The sequence below is a fragment of the Hyperolius riggenbachi genome, chromosome 2 (assembly GCF_040937935.1).
Source record: "Hyperolius riggenbachi isolate aHypRig1 chromosome 2, aHypRig1.pri, whole genome shotgun sequence".
Classification (NCBI taxonomy): Eukaryota; Metazoa; Chordata; class Amphibia; order Anura; family Hyperoliidae; genus Hyperolius; species Hyperolius riggenbachi.
This window is the reverse complement of record NC_090647.1, coordinates 457,656,002-457,671,624: the sequence shown is the minus strand read 5'-3', so window position 1 is coordinate 457,671,624 and position 15,623 is coordinate 457,656,002. Positions and strand designations below refer to the sequence as shown.

At 44.1% G+C, this 15,623-nt stretch overlaps 1 protein-coding gene across 2 annotated transcripts in view; it reads left to right on the top strand.

Annotated features, from left to right (window-relative positions):
- NCBP3 (nuclear cap binding subunit 3) overlaps positions 1–15,623 on the top strand; it is a 62,561-nt gene that overhangs the window by 22,247 nt on the left and 24,691 nt on the right. For both annotated transcript variants that reach the window (XM_068270097.1, XM_068270096.1), the window contains exons 4-5: positions 4,572–4,697; positions 8,756–8,875. In XM_068270097.1, the coding sequence (XP_068126198.1) occupies positions 4,572–4,697; positions 8,756–8,875 (246 nt within the window). The remainder of the gene's footprint in view (positions 1–4,571; positions 4,698–8,755; positions 8,876–15,623) is intronic.

The following is a 15,623-nucleotide window of genomic DNA, read 5'->3' as shown; positions in this document are numbered from 1 at the left end:
CCCCTTTCACACAGAAAACTTTTTTTTACCTTTTTCTCAAATAGATCATCAAGGATATCTGTATAGATGATATTGTGATGAAACCCCTCCCACAGTGTGATGTCAGTGACATGGCCCAGATAGTATGCTGTCTGATCCTAGTTGCATTGTGGGAAGTAACGGCTGTTTCCAACTGCCATGCAAGCTATATCTCCCTCTGTGCATAGAACTCTCAGTAAAGGAACATTCCGCAAAGATCACCTGGCAGAACTAAAGATGTCGTCACCTGTGATAAATTTTAGAACGTAAAATTGAGACGAGGAAAGATTTTACGGTTCTTTTCCGTTAGCCGGGCGCATCCACTAGGTGGCGATAAAACACCAGAGTTACATCTTTCCCTACTATCCATGGCGGCCTGGAGGGGGTATAGTAATTAGCGCCACCTGGTGGTTACGCCCGGCTAACGGAATAGTACCGATTTTACAATAGACAAACACTGACTAAATAATTTATAAATGAATATTGTAATAAGCAATTTTATTACTTTATTTTTACTATAGTACCTATTTAAAAGGATCTGTGACAAGTTTTGTATTTATTTCCTTTCTTTATCTAGAGATCCCTGCTGTTGTGTTTTTTTATAGTGCTGATTAGATCATAAAACGTAGAATCTAGTTTTCATAAGCAACTGACAGTTTTTGGCAAATACTGATTAGTGTCTTGGTGTACATCCTGGACATAATGCTGTTGTCATGACCTGGGATGCCACCAGCTTGTGCATCTTCTGTGTCTTTATTGGGGGCTTTCTTTCCCGTGAGTGGGGTCAGGTGTGTTGAGCTGTGACCTAGCATTTGGTTTGTGTAATGGTGTGCGTTCAGCTGTATGTGAATGGAGGAGGTAATCCAATCCCATGTAAATGATCCCTTAGGGAAGGATTGTTTGGTAGGCATAAGCCTTGCATACGTGTTGCTAGGCCAGAGCTCAGCACTGCTTTGTCCCCAGGGACTCCCACAACAAGCTTTTTGGAATAGAGATTTTGTGACATGAAAATTTAATGCTTTTATAGTATAATTTATTTTTTTATTTTTTTGTCATTACATTTTTTTTTATTTGCACAAAAGGTAAAGACAGTACAGTTTGCATAATAACATATCAAGGACATCCACAATTATGCTTCCAGGAGAAAGCACAGTAAGGGCTAATTCACACTACACACTACTCAGGGCTCTTTCACACTGATGGATCGCTCCTAGGATGTGGTAAGAAATGTAACATTAAAGTCTATTGACTTTCATGTTACCTTTCAAGTGCACCTGAGGTGGTGCGGAGGGGGACATATGGAACATAGAGGCATGTTCCCTGCTGCAGGACATGCGCCTGAGTCGTGTCGCGCCCCCTCTGAAATTAGCGACAAGCAATTGTCGCTATTCCGGAGGGTAAGTTAGGAAAGTTGTAGCAAAAGAGTGGCGAGGCACTGTGGTTACAAAATAAGATACCTTTACCCCACTGTCTACCCTGATGTGTCTCTACACCGTGGATTAAAGGTATCTTATTTTGCAACCACAATGCCTCGCCACTCTTTTGCTACAATTTATACAGTGATTGTCTATGAGTTGCACGTGGAAGCAGAGAATACAGAATCAGGTGAGTTAGACCAATGCCTTCTGCTGACATCTAGTGCCAGTCTTTTTCTTCTTTGCTTTATCACTGTAAGTTAGGAAAGGTATTGCCTGCTTTCCCCAGCTGCCATTGGGCAGCTGTCTCTCCCTGGCTATTCCACTGCCACCCTGCACACTGCTCATCAGAGCAGCTCTTCTTCCTGCGTCGTGACTCCAGGGGTCACAAAACCGAAAGTGGAAGACTGCAGCCTACAGGAGCGGCGGAAATCAAGGCTACCTGATCCGCCCAGCCCCCCAGGTCAGGTAGCATTGTTTATTGATTTTCAACTCCGGTTCCCTTACACATTAGACAAAGCGTTGTAACGCATCTGGGAGCTTTTAATCAAACGGTGCAAGAGTTTCCCATCGGGTGAATTAGAACTAGAGGGTCTGGACCCCCAAAATGGGTGTGGCCATAACAGGATGTGGGTGGAGCGATTTATTAAATTGTGGTGGCTTGCCGTATATACTCGCAAGCAAGCCGAATTTTTGACCCCCCAAAAGAGGGCCCAAAAAAGTTGGGGGGGCCGGCTTGCTTGCGAGTCACGTAGCCCCCCCCCCCCACCGGCCGCTGCTGCTATTAGCTTACCCTGCGGCCTCTAATATTCCCCTCTCCGTCTCACGAGCATGTAAATGGTTCACAGCAGCTCGCTCCACGGTGGCTGCTGTGTGATGACAGAAAGCTGTAGGCAGAGCGGTTTCCATAGTATACTTAGGCGGGGGGCACTATACTAGCTATACTGAGCACTATACTAGCTAAACTGGGCACTATACTAGCTATACTGGGCACTATACTAGCTATACTGGGCACTATACTAGCTATACTGGGCACTGTACTAGCTATACTGAGCACTGTACTAGCTATACTGAGCACTATACTAGCTATACTGGGCACTATACTAGCTATACTGGGCACTATACTAGCTATACTGGGCACTATACTAGCTATACTGGGCACTATACTAGCTATACTGGGCACTATACTAGCTATACTGGGCACTGTACTAGCTATACTGAGCACTATACTAGCTATACTGGGCACTATACTAGCTATACTGGGCACTATACTAGCTATACTGGGCACTATACTAGCTATACTGGGCACTGTACTAGCTATACTGGGCACTGTACTAGCTATACTGGGCACTGTACTAGCTATACTGGGCACTATACTAGCTATACTGGGCACTATACTAGCTATACTGGGCACTATACTGGGCACTATATTAGCTATTCTGAGCACTATACTACCCATACTGGGCACTACCTACCCATACTGGGCACTATACTAACTATACTGGGACACACTGGGGGGGATCACGCGGCCAGCATTTCCTACCCCCGGCTTATGAAGGTCTGTTTTTTTTTCAGGAAAAAGTTGGGGGGTTGGCTTATATGCGGGTCGGCTTGCTTGCGAGTATATACGGTAGTTTACTGCAACCTATTGGAAACCTAGCAGTTCAAGAGGGTGCTCTCCACCCAATCAAGTTAGCTGAATTTCCCTATGAGGTTTCCTACTGGGTCCCCTAAACTAGAGTAGTGCCTCCAGATGTGCCAAGGGATTGGGTAAGTCTTTCCCTCCCCCTATCCTCCCCCCAATATACATTTACAAGGTTCACCTGAATGCAGTGTGTTAGGCATGCATTGGCGATGCAGCGTTAACTCACCAGCCACACAGCGGCAATATGTTTTCATCTTTCGCAGCGGCTGACTGCATCACATTGCGCATCAGCAAATGAGGAAAGAACGGCACTGCATGGTTGGTGATCTGATGCGCACTGTGCGCACCTCTGCATACAGGGTGCAATAATTGGGGAAGGAGTGGCAGGGAGAGGAGCATTCTGCCTAATCTGCGGGCCAGATAAAATGATGAAACGGTCCATAGTTTGCCCACCCCTGCCATAGACCATGAACAAGCATGCAGATCAGATGTTTCTGACAAAAATCGGATTAGATTAGCTGTATGCTTGTTTCAGATGTGTGGTTCGGTCAAAAACTTCAGCAGGACTGCCAGGCAGCAATTTGCATTGTTTAAAAGGAAATAAATCTGGCAGCCTCCAAATCTCCCTTACTCCAGGTTCCCTTTAAAGTGGACCTGAACTCTTGTACAGGACCGAAGGAAAACAAATGCACCCTGTATGTATTTAGAGAGATTAGCATGTCTAATTTCCCCTCATCTGTGACTAATCACCAGTGTAATCTGATCTATCAGCTGTGTCAGATGGCTGCCACTGTAGAGCAGCTAATTGGTAAACATAAGATGGTAACACTAGCAGGAAGTAGACACACTGCAGATTATTGCAGGATTTGTATCAGCTGTAACAAAGAAATGTTTTTCTTTAAAGGTTTCGTATGTTGTTGCTTATCTTTCTAGAGCAGAGAGGAAGTTCTGAGTTCAGGTCTGCTTTAAAATGTTTGACAGCCCTGAATAGAACAGTGACACTTCAACAATGGAGTGGTAGGGTCATGCTGGGTGGTAATGTGTATCTTCTTATACGTTTTTATTGTAATCCTTCTTGCCATACCCCCTCGCCTTGTGTCAGGCACACAGCTGCGGATTGATAGTTGCAGTGTAAATTATATTTATAGAGTGCCAACATATTCCTTAGCGCTGTACAACATGGAAAACATACAACAATGGGAAGCATGCATACATCAACAGTTTAACAACCTTGTATAGATGAACGATTATAATGCTGGGAACACACGATGCAATTTCCTATCTGATCAACGGGTGATTAGACAGGAAGTTGTAATGTGTGTACATATCCAAACTGCTCCCGATCGATTTTCTGATAACTTTGCAAAATCGATCCCTTTCTCAATTGGAAACGGATCGGACATGTCGGAAATAATCGAATGATTCCCGCCGATCTGGCGGGAAATGGCATTGTGTTTTCCCAGCATAAGGCTAATGGTTTTTATCTTTTTCAGCAATCCCGAAAATCCGCCCGGAAACCCTGTATGTCGCTGGTGTGGATGATATGAGCACGCAGGACATATTTGCTTTCTTCAAGCAATACCCACCAGGCTACATCGAGTGGCTGGATGACGCTTCCTGTAAGATTTATAAACCAGGGACCTATTGATCAGCACAGTAATATACTATCTGTCAAGTATGATATAGGGTAGACCTAAACCCTAGCAAAGCCTATTGCTCACCTGTCACCTTCTCACACAAGATGACCTGAGGTCGGATTTGCGCAGGGAGACTTTTTAATAGCTAGGCTGCACTTTCCAAGTCAAAGCATTTAGCCCCTACTCTTATAATATTTATTACTAGTGATTTTAGCCTGTTACCTACGAATCAGCTGATTTCGGCGCGCGGCTCCAAGAGCCGAGCGCCAAAACTGGGCGCCCCATAGCAGCAGTGCTATGCTGCGCGGGGCGCGTAGCAGTAATTCGGGGCTCTGGCGGCTGCCAGACCCTGAATTGCATCTCCCTCCGAGTTGCGACAACTCAGAGGAGTAATAGTATTTAACGCCGCCTCGGAGTTTAGATGCAGCGGTGAGAGCCGTCATTCGGCTCTCGCCGCGCCGAACTGAGCAGCGCCGAATTAATATGCACCTGTTACCTAATGGGCGCTGAACAGTGGTGCACCCGAGACCCACAGCGTGCATGCAAATGGCCGAGGCTCCACGCATGCGCACTAGGCTGACACGGACACAGCCAATGGATTATACCTAGGGGAATTGCCGTATATGGTATCATTACTATATTCCACTGAACAAACACTTCTGTGTCTTAACCTATCAGTCCTGCCAAGACAAAGCATAGTAAAGTGTTTGCTTGTTAATTATTGTTGTAAAAAAATGTATTCAGCAGTTCAAGTGTGTATAACTATGCCAAGTGCATTGACGTGGAAAGTGCAACAATGTTAAATGGGACAAAGTTTCATGTTTGACAAATTTCATCTCATTATGTATGACCGCTCTAATGTAAAATTCCATCTTACAATTTAATTTCTTTACTTCATAAACGTGTAAGTTACAAATGTTATTTTGGTTCTGTCCCCAATCCAATCTCTCTTCATGGTGTTAAGGTGGCCATACACCATACAATAAAATGATCCGATTTTACAGTAATTCGATAAAAACGATCGTATCTCTCGAAAAATTGAAAGCTTTTTTTTTTTTTCATTCGACTGAAAAATCCGATCATATTTCCCGTTTTTTTCGATTTAAATCGATCCGGAATGCCAGATATTTCTCTTCAATTTCTACTAAAGATTGTATGGTGTGTGTTGGATTGTTAATTTATTAATATACACACCCTAGCAATTTTCTCTGAGTTTCCAATCATTTTTATCCTAATTGAGGAAAAAATTGAACATACGTGTGTGGTACATTGGTCATATTTTTGAAATGTTACAATCAGTCAGAAAAATTTATTGCAATTCTTAGATTGCACAGATATTTAAAAAATTGTATGGTGTGTGGCCACCTTTAGGGTGGCCCTACATCAGCAGATTGACCATTAGATGGATCGCTCTCTGGAGAGACAGCTCCTCCCATAGTCACATCTGAGTATGGCCGCAGCCGTGCTCAGACAGGCCATGTCACGATCCTCTGCCACCGCGTGGCAAGTGCTGACACGCGTGGTGTTACAACCGCTGCCATTTGGCTGCATTCAAATTGCACTCATGGCAGGTACCTAAGGCCTCGGTCCCACTTGCAATCGCTATTGCAATTGCTCAGTATTTTGCTAGCGTTATTAAGCATTTTTATTTTAGTATGATTTGAGAGCAATTGTGATTTGTGATTTACAATCTCAGGTTTGAAAAGGATTCTGGGAAAAGCAGGAAATTCTGGGTAGTACAAACACTTCAAATTGCTCTCAAATCGCTTTTGCAGCACTCCAATACTTTATATTGTAGCACAATCACTCCCAAAATGCTGCATGACCCGCGATTACGGTTATCTATAATGGCAATTGCTCTAGTGGGTTCCGCTCCATTGATTTTCATTGATAAAGAGTTTTTGGGAATCGCTGGTGAATTACTGATCTAAAAATCTGTGAAAAGCACTTTACAGAGTGCCTGCCCTAATAGAGGATTTTTTTTTAATACATCCTGTCTGTGTTCTCAGGATTTGATGTTCTCTAGCCTGGAGATTTTTAGTAGATGAATAATAATTTTAAAGGTGGCCATACGTCATGTGACTTGGCGGCTGATTTTCATCCGATTCGATTATTATAATCTCAGCCCCGCAATTGGTCGCATAGTCGATCTCGCATTCTGCAAGATGTTCGGCCAACTCTCTCGATCGTGTGTGCGGCGGTAACAGAGAGCAATTTGCAATGAACGCAGCAAAAAAACCCGGCACTGCCCCCCCCCCCCCACCTAATGATAAAGGTTTTTATCCCCCACCCGGTGATCCGTGCATGTAATACTTTACTTTTCTGCCAATTCTGCTTGGCTCCGGGCGCAGTGCACTCGCTATACACACAGAGTGCACCCAGAGGCGTCGGAAAGGTAATGTATACCTTGCACTAGGCACAGGGGACATTGACATTAGGGGGGCACAGCGTCGGAGAGGCGCAGAGGCCAAGGCCGATTCCTGAGAGATTTTATGCTGAAATTGATCGGGAATCGGCCTGCGGTGTATGGGAAGCGGACAGATCTCTCTCATCAGATTCGATTAGAGAGAGATTTGTCTCTTGGTCGAATCTGCCCATCATCACTAGATGTATGGCTACCTTAGAATCGCTTATGAGATGGACAATCCATAAAGTTTGGTGCTGTCAGATTAAGCTGTCTTCCAGAATCCATGGCAAATCTAGCGATTATTAATGCAATGTAAATAACTCTTCTTTGCATTCAAATTTCATATAAATTACATGCAGCTTTAAATTGGACCAAACAGAATAACTTCATGTCCTTTTTTTTATTGGTCCGAGTTGTATAACATTTTATATTAAATTTGGATGGAAGGAGAAATTATTTGCATTGCTTTCATCATCCCTAGATTAGGCATGGATTCTGGAAGACCACTTAATCTGCCAGCTCTGAACCTTTTACTGACTGTACATCTCATTGGCGATTCTTACAATTCCCATTATTTTTAAGGGCTCCCTGGACAAGCCTTGCAGTTTTACTCTCATAGATGCCAAGCAGTGTATCTTTAAATCTGTCCTTAATAACTGGCATCCGAATCGATCAGGAATGATTGTTTCAGGCAACACTTCATTTTCTGTAAAATGTACATTTCGCCATCTATAGTTATTTTAGCTCCTTTATTGATAATTATTATTTAGTATTAATATAGTGCCAACATCAGTGCTGTGCAGAGTATATTGTCTCAATATAATCCCTACCATAGTCATATGTCTATATATCATGTAGTGTACAGTATGTATTGTTGACTAGGGCCAATTTAGGGGTAGGCCAATTAACTTATCTGTAAGTTTTTGGGATGTTGGAGGAACCGGAGTGCCCGGAGGAAACGCACACAGACACTGAGAGAACATACATACGCCTTGCAAATAGTGCCCTGGCTGATCATTTTTACAGCTAAACTTTTATAAAAAAAAAAAGTGGATGCTAAACAGTGAAAGCTAGATTACAAGAGGACACAGTGATGACCTAGCTATTTAGCTGCTAAAATGCATCATCCAGAAAAGTGGAGGACCATCCCATTGCATACCTCAAGGCACTGATTCCATTCAAGCTCTCTCAGTTCAGCTTGTGTGAAAAAAATGCTTTGTTTATAAACTGTTGTAACAACTTGTGTCAGCAAAAGGGGGGGGAGGTGGGGCAGAGCAGTACTATGTAGATAAGTTTCACTTATCTGTCACTATTCACAGAGGAATGATATACTGTTAGCTTCTGCCCTGCTTACACACACGCGCACGCACGCACGCGCGCACACACACACACACACACACACACACACACTCTGCTTTCTGACAGATCATATGAGAACAGCTGAGTGATTTGTCAGCTATAGAGAAAGGATCTGAAGAGAAGGACCTGTACTTTATTCCTGTTCTTGGATGCTTACGCACCAAAGAACAGGAATAAAGGTGTCCTTTAAGTATGCTGTTCATACAGAAACTCATGGTTTGTTTGTCAACTACAGAATATTTCTTACAGATGGCATGACTCCTCTCTCTTGTAGGTAATGTGGTCTGGCTTGATGAAGTCAGCGCTACCCGAGCATTGCTAAACATGACCACAATGCCAGTAGATGTGAAGAGTAAAAAAGATGGTGAAAGCACCTCTACCAAATCCAAAGCAGGTAATCCGCTCACATGCTTGTTATGCTATATGATTATTTGTTTCTTGATTTTTATTATTTGTGGCTTAGAGCAGGGATTTTCAACCCTGTCCTCAAGTAACACCAACAGTGCATGTTTTGCAGAAAACCACAAACATGCACAGGTGGGGTAATTAGTGTCTAACTACCTCTGTGGATTTCCACAAAACATGCACTGTTGGTGGTACTTGAGGACAGGGTTGAAAAGCCCTGGCTTAGAGGACCACTGTCATGAAAAATTGTAAAATACATAAGTATATTCAGGCATATAAGACTATTGCTTCATACACACTTGAGATAAAAGTCTTTGGAAAAGGCAAGATCACAGACCAATCTTACCACCCTTCATGTAGTATGAGAGCCATACTCTACACAGTCTATTCTATGGAGCTGCACTCCCCATCAGATAAAATCTTTGCAGGATGCTGCACACAAAGATGCCCGTACACACTCAAAAGATCATTATCTGCAAAAGATGTGTTCCTGCAAAATATCCATTCCTGCAAAATGCATTCATAGTCTATGAGATCTGCAGATTATCATACACACTTGGTTTAACAGACAATCATCTGCAGATCATCTGCAGATCAGATCCACCAGGATGGATTTTCAGATCTGCAGATGATTGCCAGATATGCAGATGAAGTCTGTTAAACCAAGTGTGTATGATGATCTGCAGATCTCATAGACTATGAATGCATTTTGCAGGAATGAATATTTTGCAGGAACAGATCTTTTGCAGATAATGATCTTTTGAGTGTGTACGGGCATCTTTGTGTGCAGCATCTTGCAAAGATTTCTGTCTGATGGGGAGTGCAGCTCCATAGAATAGACTGTGTAGAGTATGGCTCTCATACTACATGAAGGGTGGTAAGATTGGTCTGTGATCTTGCCTTTTCCAAAGACTTTTATCTCAAGTGTGTATGAAGCATAAGTTTTAACACTTGAAAATCTTCTGAAAAGTCAGAGGTCGTCTTATACGCCAGGTGTCATTGATGCCGGGTGATACGCCCTATCCTGTTACAGCCTCTCTGATCTCACTGCTGAGGACTGTAGTGAAGTGGCGCAGGCACACTTGCTAGATCTGAGAGGCGGAGAAGGAGGTAAATAGGATATAAGGGTGAGCCAGTAGTGTGAAAGAGGCGTGTTTTATGGGCACAGCGCGATCTATTCTTCCATACCACTCTGATAAACGGAGATAGGGAGAGCTGACCAATCCGCTTAGGGAGAGTTGACCAAACACAAACCGAATCAAAAATTGTACCAGGGAAAAAGTATCAAACACCACTGTCAATAAGACAACCCTATTGGTACAGAGTCAGGTGCTATATACCTGCTAATATATAAATATTTAGTCTAAAAAGGCAGTACGCTATAAGTATTGCTTATGCAGTGAAATCCATCATATGACTAATCAGTCAGATACTACGGGGGTCTTTGCTGATCCCCCTCCACTCTATCACAATGTGTGTGAGTGGGGTGTAGCTATCCCATAGATCGACTGAGATAAACACTGCAAAGGGTGGTATGGACCAGAGTGGACAGCTTGCTGTGAGACTGTAGTTCACCCCAGCTAACCCCTCAAGAGTACTGATCCTAGGTACCACCCTTGTATACGGGGGGGCTATTTACAAGTGCTAGAAAGTGTGCATCGTGCTGTACATAAAGACCCTAATGAGATCACATTTCACCACAAAGGCTTCCTCAGAGAGTGCTATACATATGTTACATAGTGCTATACATAATACACATCACCCCAAATAAAATCAGAAATTGCCCCCCATAGTAACAGCCCAAGTCAGAGCTGGGTGCGCCGTGTTCGGCGACTGAATATATACTGAGGAGGCAGGAAGAGGAGGGACTCGTCCCTTAGGCCACGCCCATAGTCCTCGGAGGATTACCAATCCTAAATGTAACATATTTGAGGTATACTGTACGTCGGGGACCAATGTCCCCATTCACGCTTACCTCCCCTCAGGGTGCACTTGGTTGTGGGGCCTGTATGGGGCCTCTGTTTCACCCATGCGTGCGGTGGACGCGGTGATGCGTTCCACCAGCGGGGAAAGGGGTGGAGTGTGCGTACCAAGGGCGTCTGCGCCACTTCCGCGCTCCAAGGTGCATACAGCGCGCGGACAAGAACGTCATCCACAGCGCCGCCCATTCCCTGACTGTGCTGAGTCTAATGACGGAGGGCGAGGGGAGGCGATCACACGCCTCTCCTCCTCATCAGGTTCCGCCCCCGTCGTCATGGTGATCTGTATATGCATGCATCTCCTAATAGAGATGTACCAAGTACGGGATGCTCAGCCATCCAGGAGGAATATATGCATAAGCGTGTACGCAGGAGGATGCATACAGTAGGTAACCACTATAAGGGTAGGGCCACACAGGAGGGCAAAATTGTCCCCTCTATAGCAACATTACGCTCTAGTCCAAGGGAAATATAGTCCAAAGGATAGGGAGAGGAAAGCAGGGAATTCCAGTTGTGGAATCTATTCTCCAAGTAAGTGAGGGAACTATCCATATACCCTTCAATAAATAGTACCAGTAGATCTAAATAATAGCATGGGTACCTTCGTCCACAATCAAACTTTATAGGAAACAGGCAAGATTGAAATCCTCATTCAGTCCCTTTGGTGAGATCGTATCTAAACGAAAAATCCACTGGGACTCAATCTGTGTCAACTTCTGATCGAAGTTGCCCCCTCTGAAGTCCCTTTTCCATGTCTGTATCCCCCAAAACTGTATGTCAAAACGTCTAGGGGAGTGAGACTCATTCATATGTCTTGCAATGGATGTATCCCTTCTGTGCTTTATGTCCCCCACATGTTCGAGCACCCGGTCCTTCAATTGTCTGGTCGTCTTTCCTACATACCATAAATTACAGGGGCACTTGGCCCCATATATGACTCCCCTACTTTCACAATTGATAAAGGATAGTATATTAAAGGTTCTGCCATTAGAGGGTACTGTAAATTGCTTCATAGTAGGCATATATTTGCAAGCCTTACAATGGCCACACCTAAAAGATCCTAGTGGTTTTGGTGGGAGCCAAGTATCTCTTGGGGCAGAGTATGGGGTGTAGGTGCTGTGGACCAGTATATCTCGCAGGTTAGATGACCGTCTATACGTTATTGCTGGGGTATCAGGGAGATGTCTTGATAGGTCCTTATCCTTCTGCAGGATAGGCCAATAGTGTCGTATTATCTCAAAAACTTTGTGTGAGTCCTCAGTGAATGTCCCAATAAGACGGGGCACTCTCAATACTTCTTTGGGGGAGGATCCGGTGTTCCGACCATCTCTTTCATTCGAGTTTCTTAAAGTAACCTCACGGGGGGTCTCATGTGCTCGTTTGTATGCGTGTTCAATAACATGTTCAGGAAAGCCTCTTTGTCTGAAACGTTGCTTAAGGAGTGCACACTCTCTCTCAAAGGATTCTAATGTTGAACAGTTTCTCCTGGCTCGGAGAAACTGTCCAATGGGTATACTCTTACGCAGAGAGCTGGGGTGGGAACTTTCCCACATCAGTAAAGAGTTCGTCGATGTCGGTTTCCGGAATATCTCGGTTTGTATCTTTCCCTCCTCCACCTTAATTTTAAGGTCTAAGAAGTTAATCGTGTTCTTATCGATCTCATATGTAAAATGCATACCAATCCGGTTACAATTCAAGATTTCCACGAAATCGACGAACACATCTCTGTCACCATCCCATAATATAATGATGTCGTCTATAAATCTCCCCCAATAGAGAATATGGGAGGTAAAGAATAAAAGGTCCTCATTGAATACATGAACATCCTCCCACCAGCCCAGGAACAAATTTGCATATGAGGGGGCACATGCCGTCCCCATAGCACTGCCCCTGAGCTGGTGGTAGAAGTGGCCCCCAAACAAGAACACATTGTGTGTCAAGATGAATTCAAGAAGGTTCATGAGCAAGCGACTGTGTGACTCTAGGTGCTGTCCTCTGGTTCTCAAGAAGTATTGTACTGCCGCTATACCTAATCCATGGTCAATATTACTGTATAAAGACTCAACATCGAGACTGGCTAGCCAAGTAGTAGATGGTACCTCAATGTCCTGTATTTTTGTCAGCAGATCCTTCGTATCTCTTATATAGGAGGGTAAAGCCTCCACAAAGGGTCTCAGAAACCTATCTACATATTTACTGGTTTCATCTGTTAAATTGCCACAACCAGATACTATAGGTCTCTGAGAAAGAACGATAATCTCGTTATAAAACCAGCAGACAAGGGGGGTAATATAGTCATCATGAATAAAGATATGTATGAACAAATGTGCTTGACAATTCTGAGAAATGAGTCCCAATATACTGTGATTCGGGAAAACCCCATTAAACGACATGCTGAAAATCTGTGTAAAATATTAAAGAATGCTGTTACTGAGGGCTGTCTTGATCCAACAGACTATACACGATTGGAAACTTCCACCAAGTTCCCACGACTAGCGGTGTTCTATGCATTACCTAAGATACACAAAGAAAAATTGCCCCCACCTGGGAGACCTATAGTATCTGGTTGTGGCAATTTAACAGATGAAACCAGTAAATATGTAGATAGGTTTCTGAGACCCTTTGTGGAGGCTTTACCCTCCTATATAAGAGATACGAAGGATCTGCTGACAAAAATACAGGACATTGAGGTACCATCTACTACTTGGCTAGCCAGGCTCGATGTTGAGTCTTTATACAGTAATATTGACCATGGATTAGGTATAGCGGCAGTACAATACTTCTTGAGAACCAGAGGACAGCACCTAGAGTCACACAGTCGCTTGCTCATGAACCTTCTTGAATTCATCTTGACACACAATGTGTTCTTGTTTGGGGGCCACTTCTACCACCAGCTCAGGGGCAGTGCTATGGGGACGGCATGTGCCCCCTCATATGCAAATTTGTTCCTGGGCTGGTGGGAGGATGTTCATGTATTCAATGAGGACCTTTTATTCTTTACCTCCCATATTCTCTATTGGGGGAGATTTATAGACGACATCATTATATTATGGGATGGTGACAGAGATGTGTTCGTCGATTTCGTGGAAATCTTGAATTGTAACCGGATTGGTATGCATTTTACATATGAGATCGATAAGAACACGATTAACTTCTTAGACCTTAAAATTAAGGTGGAGGAGGGAAAGATACAAACCGAGATATTCCGGAAACCGACATCGACGAACTCTTTACTGAGGTGGGAAAGTTCCCACCCCAGCTCTCTGCGTAAGAGTATACCCATTGGACAGTTTCTCCGAGCCAGGAGAAACTGTTCAACATTCGAATCCTTTGAGAGAGAGTGTGCACTCCTTAAGCAACGTTTCAGACAAAGAGGCTTTCCTGAACATGTTATTGAACACGCATACAAACGAGCACATGAGACCCCCCGTGAGGTTACTTTAAGAAACTCGAATGAAAGAGATGGTCGGAACACCGGATCCTCCCCCAAAGAAGTATTGAGAGTGCCCCGTCTTATTGGGACATTCACTGAGGACTCACACAAAGTTTTTGAGATAATACGACACTATTGGCCTATCCTGCAGAAGGATAAGGACCTATCAAGACATCTCCCTGATACCCCAGCAATAACGTATAGACGGTCATCTAACCTGCGAGATATACTGGTCCACAGCACCTACACCCCATACTCTGCCCCAAGAGATACTTGGCTCCCACCAAAACCACTAGGATCTTTTAGGTGTGGCCATTGTAAGGCTTGCAAATATATGCCTACTATGAAGCAATTTACAGTACCCTCTAATGGCAGAACCTTTAATATACTATCCTTTATCAATTGTGAAAGTAGGGGAGTCATATATGGGGCCAAGTGCCCCTGTAATATATGGTATGTAGGAAAGACGACCAGACAATTGAAGGACCGGGTGCTCGAACATGTGGGGGACATAAAGCACAGAAGGGATACATCCATTGCAAGACATATGAATGAGTCTCACTCCCCTAGACGTTTTGACATACAGTTTTGGGGGATACAGACATGGAAAAGGGACTTCAGAGGGGGCAACTTCGATCAGAAGTCGACACAGATTGAGTCCCAGTGGATTTTTCGTTTAGATACGATCTCACCAAAGGGACTGAATGAGGATTTCAATCTTGCCTGTTTCCTATAAAGTTTGATTGTGGATGAAGGTACCCATGCTATTATTTAGATCTACTGGTACTATTTATTGAAGGTTATATGGATAGTTCCCTCACTTACTTGGAGAATAGATTCCACAACTGGAATTCCCTGCTTTCCTCTCCCTATCCTTTGGACTATATTTCCCTTGGACTAGAGCGTAATGTTGCTATAGAGGGGACAATTTTGCCCTCCTGTGTGGCCCTACCCTTATAGTGGTTACCTACTGTATGCATCCTCCTGCGTACACGCTTATGCATATATTCCTCCTGGATGGCTGAGCATCCCGTACTTGGTACATCTCTATTAGGAGATGCATGCATATACAGATCACCATGACGACGGGGGCGGAACCTGATGAGGAGGAGAGGCGTGTGATCGCCACCCCTCGCCCTCCGTCATTAGACTCAGCACAGTCAGGGAATGGGCGGCGCTGTGGATGACGTTCTTGTCCGCGCGCTGTATGCACCTTGGAGCGCGGAAGTGGCGCAGACGCCCTTGGTACGCACACTCCACCCCTTTCCCCGCTGGTGGAACGCATCACCGCGTCCACCGCACGGATGGGTGAAACAGAGGCCCCA